At 45.9% G+C, this 8841-nt stretch overlaps 1 protein-coding gene across 1 annotated transcript in view; it reads left to right on the top strand.

Annotated features, from left to right (window-relative positions):
* The first annotated feature begins 1776 nt into the window (after positions 1-1776).
* The window catches only part of LOC109481292 (deleted in malignant brain tumors 1 protein-like), a 10172-nt gene continuing 3107 nt past the window's right edge, over positions 1777-8841 (top strand). Inside the window, exons 1-8 of the mRNA XM_019783827.1 lie at positions 1777-1885; positions 2534-2632; positions 4224-4387; positions 4968-5141; positions 5835-6064; positions 6467-6664; positions 7587-8014; positions 8460-8795. Coding sequence (XP_019639386.1) covers positions 1777-1885; positions 2534-2632; positions 4224-4387; positions 4968-5141; positions 5835-6064; positions 6467-6664; positions 7587-8014; positions 8460-8795 — 1738 coding nt within the window. The remainder of the gene's footprint in view (positions 1886-2533; positions 2633-4223; positions 4388-4967; positions 5142-5834; positions 6065-6466; positions 6665-7586; positions 8015-8459; positions 8796-8841) is intronic.

The following is an 8841-nucleotide window of genomic DNA, read 5'->3' as shown; positions in this document are numbered from 1 at the left end:
GAGAGACAGACAAACAAACAGAGAGACCGTTGACCGAGAGCCCAGTGCTGCTACGGCCTTACAAAGGTTACGGGACTTTATTGAATTATCGTTACGGTAATGAACGTTTTGTACCAGCACGAGACCGGGGGAGATGCCGTGATTAGCTCCCTTGTGTTCACATAATGCGGTTTCTACAGATACATAACGACGTTTAAAAGTTTGTTTTTATGTTCTGCGCGAAGGCCGGACCGTCAGATTGCCAAGTGCGGGATAGTTGGCGCCTTGTCCGCGCAGAGCTAGAGAATCACCCATCGATAAGGTAGGCCCTAAAAATTCGTACTAAGTCATCTTTAAAAGTATATGAACATTATACTTTTGTTTTGACATATAGGATTTTATTGACTGTTGTACACCTTTTGTTGCTTGCGTCAATGTAATCATGTCTTGTCCTGTGTACAAATATGCTGGGTTCCATTGGAAAGCAGCCGTTTTCTGATGAAATAAGACATAAATAGGCGTGGTGGCGTTTTTTATGTTGTGGGGGTAGTGGGAACTTCATCCGCTGCGTCATGGTCACTGATTTGGAAGGCCGAGGCTACCCTATCATTTTTTTACCTCCGCAAAAGATGTCAGTATCCAGCAAAAGTCATAGGCCGGGTAGGCCCTGAAAATTCGTAATAAGTCATCTTTAGATTTATATTATAGCGGAAAAGTAACGGTCTGTTGGCGTTTTTATGTTGTAGGGGTACTTACTTACTGCCCTTAATGCCAGTCCCAGCATGTAGGGCAACAACAAAGGTTCTCCTGTTCCCTCTGTCCTGGGCCGTTATGTATGCTAATCCCAATTGTGGTTGTCTGCAGTTCTTTTGCAACTGTTCTTCGCCAAGCGATCTTAGGCCGTCCTTGTTGAGGGGTAGTGGGGCCTGAATCCTCTACGTTTTGGACACAGTTTTGGCAGGCCGAGTCTTTCCTTTTACTTTTTTTACCTCCGCAACCCATGTCGTGAGTGGAGAGGGGAAAGTTGTGTGCCTTTCCAAAGGAAGCAACGCAACGCACAGTCAGGAATTCTAGAAATCTAACCAGAAAGTCCCTATCGTATCCAGAACCGTGTTCTACATACATGTATATGCCTGAAAGATTTCGGGTTAGGAACAGCCACAGTTCTGGACAGTCTCCGCGTATGCAAGAACGTAAATTTGCCCCAGGCACCACGTACGGTTCTGGATACTATCCAGAACCGTGCCTGAGCATGGTCCTGGGGAAAACACGGTTCTGGATAAAACAGCCTAGCCTCTACCGAGCACCGCGGATCGCTGGAAAAACAGTAGAGATTGGCCGAAATAAAGGGACACGTACATACCCAAGTCGCAAATTGGATCTTCTCTGGCCGGCTAATTCCCCTGGTATACTAGTACTACCCCTTTATTTCGGCCTACTATTTTTCCAGCGATCCGCGGTGCCTGGTAGAGGCTAACAACAGACCCCTATTAAATTGTCGCAAGATGTCGGTTAGCTGAGGAATGAATCCTCTCGACTTTATATAGCCTCGAATTGTTGTTGTCTTTCTTATTCTTAGTCTTAGTCTGTACCTATCTAGTCCTATGCCAGCATGAGTTAGGCTTCCCAACCGCGTATCAAAGAACATAAATTTGCGCCAGGCACGGTTCTGGATACGCGTGGACTATCCAGAACCGTGCCTGAGCTTGGATCTGGATAAAGCACGGTTCTGGATCCAACAGCCCCCTAATAGTTGTTGTCTTTCTTATTCTTAGTCTTAGACAAGCAACGATCACCATGGTTCGCTGTGCGTACAGCGTCACCGCCGTTCTCCTGTGTGTCGCCTTCCTGTGGCAGACTCCGCGTGTGGACGGGCTCACCTCGCTACAAGCCAACCAGCTGTCAGGTAAGTATGTCCACCTAATCGTTTGTAGTGCTACTGAAAACTTACATTATTATGTTGTAAGCACTAAGAAATGTAATGGACTCCTTTAATGCAACCTTTAAAAACATGAAAACAATCGCTAGGGAAGCTTAGGGAAGCTATAGCACTTTCTGGCCCAGGAAATGTCATGTATTTTTTAGCCTGGATGCCAGAATGTTCTCAGAGGCAATAAACAGGCTAGGAGCGGCCGAGTTGAAAAGTCAGTATGTCCGGACGTCCATGCACCTTATTGTTTTTAGTGCGTCTGAAAACTTACATCATGTCAAAGAAATGTACGTATTGGACTCCTTTAATCTGTTCTTGGAGAACATGATGGCATTTGCTAGAGAGGCAATTTCTGGCCAATTTCTAGGCGACAGTCTGGCACCCAGGCTAGTCTGTATACTGGCCCTGGCAACATACAGTCTGGCACCCAGGCTAGCCTGTGTACTGGCCCTGGCAACATACAGTCTGGCATCCAGGCTAGGCTGTATACTGGCCCTGGCGACAGTCTGGCATCCAGGCTAGGCTGTATACTGGCCCTGGCGACAGTTTGGCATCCAGGCTACATATGTCTAGATTTCGTCTTCCTAAGAAGGGTTCTAACTTCCCATGTTTGAAATCCACTAGGTCTGATGGTGGACCTGAAGACGCAGATTGACCAGACCAGGCAGATGATCGCGAGCGCCAACCAGTTCTCCCTGTCACGTCGGGCACAGTTCGCCCCAGGTAACGTTCTTCAGTTATTATAACATTCTTCAGTTATTATAACATTCTTCAGTTATTATAACATTCTTCAGTTATTATAACATTCTTCAGTTATTATAACATTCTTCAGTTATTATAACATTCTTCAGTTATTATAACATTCTTCAGTTATTATAACATTCTTCAGTTATTATGAAACTCCATCTGTGTTGGTAGTAATCATAGTAGAATGTTGAACTTTATTCCAACACAGGACATCAAATTTGCAACGACCATAAAGCGTCTATGCCATATATATCAGGCCACTCCAGACGGTAGATGATATCAACTCCCTGGCACGTTTGATCAATTGCTGACTTGTCGTGTGAAGAAGTCACCGTAACTCTCGCGAGGTTACGTTCGGAAGCGATTGGTCATTAGTTAGACCAACGAAGGCGACAGTGGTCACCGTCGTGGACAGTTTGATCTCTGTGTGGTTCTACTGTTAGAATAAAGTTCAACATTTTACAGCCTAATGACAAATCTTACTGCATCAAAATCGTACGCCCTACGACGAATCTGAACACGCCTTAGCCAAATTTATAGTCAAGCAAAGAAGCATGCATTGACATCTTGCATTTAAACTCACTAACAAAAGAGAAGTCCTCTCTACAAAAAGCTGGTGGGATCTAGGATCTATATCTCTTCGGTCAAATTCCCCTAGTACTATTACATGTACTTATTTAATGAAGAAATGACTCTAAAACATGTTCATAGAAAGTATAAGAAAACCTGCCACTGAACGAAGCCGCTGGGGACCAAAAAAGTAATTATCTGCTGAATAGGTTTTTAATCACGTCCTGCCAAATGTAATGAAAAGCGCTGCTGAACTAATTACTGCATCACCTTGGCAGAGGTTCATGCAAACAAACGCATGTGTCAATCAACAAAGCAAGAGTATTACTAGTCTCCTGTGCAGGCTCTGAGGCGGATGGGGATTTTGATACAGCGTTTTGAAGAGTTTTTAACGCGTTATTTTAATAGCCGGCCATCCTTCAACCAGCCGCGAGAGAAGGTTCCATTTGACGGTGGGAACGGAACCTTCTCTCGGTGGCTATATAGGATGGCTGGCTATTTAAGTAACGCGTTAAAAACTCTACAAATCGCTGTATCAAAATTCCCATCCGTGTCAGAGCCTGCACAGGAGGCTAGAGTGTCACCTCTAGTACTATCATGTACCTTTGTAACTGCTTTTTGGGCGTATCATCGATTCTGTATATATGTCATTCCTATCTTTAAAGTTCATCTGTGTTGGTAGAAGTCATTATGCAGCAAGTTTAAACTGTAATTTCCAACACAAGAAATTGGACTCACCCAAATTTTCGACTCACACAAATTTTCGACTGTGGCATCATAACCATCCCTCAACAGAGACGGGGGATGTCACAGACTTTCTGCAACCTATGATCCACTGCTCACGGAGTCACGTGTGTTATCTGCGTGACGTCACGGAAGCGGTGGATTGCTCATTCCTTGACAAAGACTGGAGTTGTTCAGTCGAAAATTTGGGTGAGTCCAATTTCTTGTGTTGGAAATTACAGTTTAAACTTGCTGCATATGTCATTTCCCCCAGCCTGTCCTGCCGGAGAGTTTAGCGACAATGGCCTCCCCTGCCAGCCTTGCGCGGCCGGAACCTTCAGCGCCCAGGTCGGCTCCACCAGCTGCAGCGAGTGTCTCTTGGGACACTTCAACCCTACTCCTGGGGCCACCAGCTGTCAGCCTTGCCCGGCTGGACAGGTACCGTTACAATCTCAGTACTCCAAGATTCTAAAATGAAAGTTCGAAAATGAAACAAACATTTGGTATCATCAAATTACAATAAAAGGCGGTATATTAAAACAATTATACATTCGTAAGATCTGAACTTTAACTACCGTAATACGAAATCATAGCGATACCTGCCATACGTCTGTAGAACAAGTCTATCCAGTAAGACTGTTCTAGGACGTTCTTGTTTACTTTAGCGCCCATGGCGAGGCGTTCTGTATAGCTTTGCTTGTATTTTAATCTGTTTTGTATGTAATGGTTTTTTTTGTTGCTACATGTAACATGATGATTGTACAAATCAGCTTTTTGTACATATACCTCATGATGCGAGAGTGTTAACAAGAACGTTTAGCCCTTTTTGTCATAATGAAGTATACCAGCACAGATGAACCTTTATGCTTGTGGGGTTGTGTGGCGTAGCGGTAGAGTGCTCGACTCGGAACCAAGAGGTTGAAAAAACGTGAGTGTGCAGTCACCACGTCTTGTGATTACATGTTGGAATATAAAATAAAATAAAAACTTTCATGCTAACATTTATCATCCCCATCAGTTCGCCGCCCAGACTGGGTCCGCCCAGTGCACCGCCTGCCCGGCGGGACAGCACAGTTCCGCCCCGGGGTCTACCCGCTGCCAGCGCTGCGAACCGGGGAAGTTCAGCACCGCCGGCAGCTCAGCCTGTCAGCAGTGTCCGGCCGGCAGCTACAACAACCAGCCTGGGGCGCAGGTTTGTTTGTTTGTTTGTTTGTTTATTGATATCTCCATTAGTATGGTAAATTCTCCATTAGTATGGTACGGTAGTATGGTAGCATGTTTGTTTGTTTGTGTGTTTGTTTATTTGTTTGTTTATTGATATCTCCATTAGTATGGTAAATTCTCCATTAGTATCATAATGGTAAATTCAATTATTATTCTTCCTGGAGTCCAGTAACATAAAACAACAATAATAATAATTACTTTTAGCAATAATGATAATAAATAAAACATACAAAATTATGCTGAAATTATGACAAACTTTAAACAAAATCAGCATAGAGAAGCTACAACAACCAGCCTGGGGCGCAGGTCAGTTTCAGTTTAATTCAATCAACTGGCACGTACGCGGGAATCGCGACATGAAATCTGTTGAAAAAAAATTAAAAGAACATACGAAGTGCTCTCTACATTTAAAATACGATTAAAAGCGTGTCCGTCAGGACGCTACAACAACCAGCCTGGGATGCAGGTTTGTTTGTTTGTTTGTTTGTTTGTTTGTTTGTTTGTTTGTTTGTTTGTTTGTTTGTTTGTTTCGCATAACCGGTAACCTAGTGGCGTCGGTGGTGCAACAGTTAAAGCGTTGGACTCTGGTCCCAGGTTAGATACATGGGATCAAAATAGCAAATAATAAATCATGATAATAATGATACTGTAAATCATACAGGTCTGCGACTCCTGTCCACCGGGCACGTATAGCACCTCGCCTGGGTCCACCGGCTGCCAGGCTTGCCCGGCGGGGCGGTTCAGCTTCCCGGACGGGCAGACCGGCTGCCAGCTCTGTAACGCCGGCACGTTCGCGCCGTCCGCAGGGTCCAGCGCCTGCCAGAGTTGCCTGCCGGGCTTCTTCAGTTCGTCCCAGGGCGCCACCGCCTGCAGCACCTGCCCAGCGGGACGGTATGTAACGGCTATTTTTTATTTTATTTAAACTTTATTTCAGGCACTTGGCCCATATCACATACATACAGGAATATAAAGTACAGCAAAAGGATTGAGTAGCTAAAATACTACTATCTATTATTATAGTAAATAACTAACTTAAAAAGACAAGATTAACATAATGCCTCTAAAATGGGCACCGTAGTGACCGTTATGACTATTATAATTATGGTAATGTGTAAGTGACTGTATGGAGAGACTTGTTATATTCAGAGACTTGACTTACTTGACTTAAGTCGGGTGCCATGCAGTCCTCCTCTGCCACCCGAACCACAATGGCTGCCCTATAGCTTCTGTCCTGCATCACCTTTTCCGTGTCATCAGCCTGAAGGCCTATAAACCCCCCTCCCACTGTTACAGGTATAGCAACTCCGCGGGCTCCACCAGTTGCCAGGTCTGTCCCGCGGGACAGTTTAGCGGCCCCGGCAGCTCGTCCTGTCAGCGGTGCCCGGCGGGACATTTCAGCACAGCTGGTAGCTCCTCCTGCCAGCGCTGTCCCGCGGGACAGTACGGCACCCAGAGCGGATCCGCTAGCTGCACCCAGTGCCCTGCGGGACGGTACAGCAACTCCCCGGGTCAAACAAGCTGCCGGATCTGTCAAGTTGGACATTTTAGGTTAATCTTATTTCGTTTTACTCGGTTTCTTCCTCCTCTTCTGTTCCAAACACTAACCTCTGGCCAATGACATGATTTGTTGACGTCTGTCACCATGGTGACTGGTTTTGGGTTACATAATGTTGCAATTTCATGGACTGCTCTGCTCTGCTCATATCACCATATACTAGTAGCACATGTATGTGAATGTATTTTTTTCAGTTTGGTTCTCCTCTTTCCGTGTTACGTTTTACCTGTTCACTTTTCTGTTAAGTTGGTTCTGTGTATGTACCAGTCATGTTACAGTTACCTCTTGTTACTTTTATGCATTATCAATTTTGGTTGAACCTAAATTATTATTATTTATCACCTATGTTACATTTGATTTGATTTCTGCATTATGACCAGTACTACTTAATTTCCTGTATTTATTTACTTATATATTATGTTAAGTTATAATTTATGGTATATCTGATTCTGACTCTCTGTACCTTTTGAGTTGTTATGATTTTATAACTGTCGGTGTCTTATAAGCCTATACGGGCTGGGCGACGAATGGTCGCAATGGCACTTGAATAAACATTCATTATGTTTACCGAAGGAAAACATATTGTTTTTACTCAATTTATTCCTCTTCTGTTCCAAACACTAACCTCTGACCTGGCCAATGACATGATTTGTTGACGTCTGTCACCATGGTGACTGGTATTGGGTTACATAATGTTGCAATTTCATAGTCTGCTCTACTCCTGTCACCATATACTCATAGTACATGTATGTGAATGTGTTTGAGTAAAAATTAACAGGGCAGACCATGTCCGAAGGTAAACATTATGCACAAATTGCTTTGCAAATGTTAACTAGTTCATTCAATCATTCATTACAGCACTGCTGGCAGCACGTCCTGTACACGGTGTCCGGCTGGCACCTTCACTGGGGCCCAGGGCTCCACCACCTGCGCTTCCTGTGCCGCGGGCTGGTACACTTCCTCCACGGGGTCTACCAGATGTACTGCCTGTTCAGCGGGATGGTACACTGGGTCCCCCCGTTCCACCGGCTGTACCCGCTGCCCAGCCGGACGGTATAGCCGCGCTGGTAGCTCGGCCTGTACTCCCTGCCAGGCTGGCACGTACACTTCGTCCCAGGGCTCCACCAGCTGTGCTTACTGCCCAGCAGGACAGTACAGTTCCTCCCCCGGTTCCACCAGCTGTACACGCTGTCCCGCAGGGCAGTACAGTCCGTCCCAGGGCACCATCAGTTGTACCCCCTGCCCCTCTGGATACACCAGCACCACAGGCGCAACGAGCTGCACGGGTGAGTAGACAACATGCATATCAACTATATCTGTTGTTGACGTTATTAAAAAATGTGGGGTCGTGTGGCGAAACCACTGAATTCTTTTTATCTAGATCTGTATGTGTGGGACACAACACCAGCAACAGCTGCCCGTGTCCGACGTGTATTGTATTGTTACAATTTCAACAAGCCGCTAGGGGTTCCAAAATCTAATCATTTTCCAGGTCTCATCAAGACCTACCCACCTACAAGGGTATCAAGACAATCCATTTAAGCCTTCTCAAGTTATCGTGTCCACATACGGACACACACACACACACACACACACACACACACACACGCACATACACACACACACACACATACACGAACGCCTCTGAAAACATAACCTTCTTGGCGAAGGTAATACACGCACGCAAATAAATCAAATCACATCACATCAATTCTTTCTCCATTGCTTCAGCACAAAGTCCCTCGGTGTCCCTCCGACTGGTGGGCGGGAGTAACTACGGCAGGGTGGAGGTGCTCTACCAAGGGCGGTGGGGGACGGTCTGTGACGACCACTGGGACATGAACGACGCCAACGTCGTGTGCCGTCAGCTGGGGCTCGGCAGCGCTACGCAGGCCGTAATGTATGCCGGCTTTGGGCAGGGGTCCGGCCAGATCTGGATGGACGACGTGCACTGCAGTGGCTCCGAGTCAAACCTCGGTAGCTGCAGGCACAACGGATGGGGCTCCCACAACTGCGGGCACAGCGAGGACGCCGGGGTGCGGTGCAGTGGAGGCGGCTCGAGCGGGAGTGAGTCTACTGTGTGATGTAACAAAATAGTAACTGACACTAACAA

This window comes from Branchiostoma belcheri, unplaced genomic scaffold (assembly GCF_001625305.1).
Source record: "Branchiostoma belcheri isolate BF01 breed outbred unplaced genomic scaffold, Haploidv18h27 scaffold55, whole genome shotgun sequence".
NCBI classification, from domain to species: domain Eukaryota; kingdom Metazoa; phylum Chordata; class Leptocardii; order Amphioxiformes; family Branchiostomatidae; genus Branchiostoma; species Branchiostoma belcheri.
Note: the sequence above shows the minus strand (reverse complement) of the source record. Positions and strands in the feature narration are given on the sequence as shown.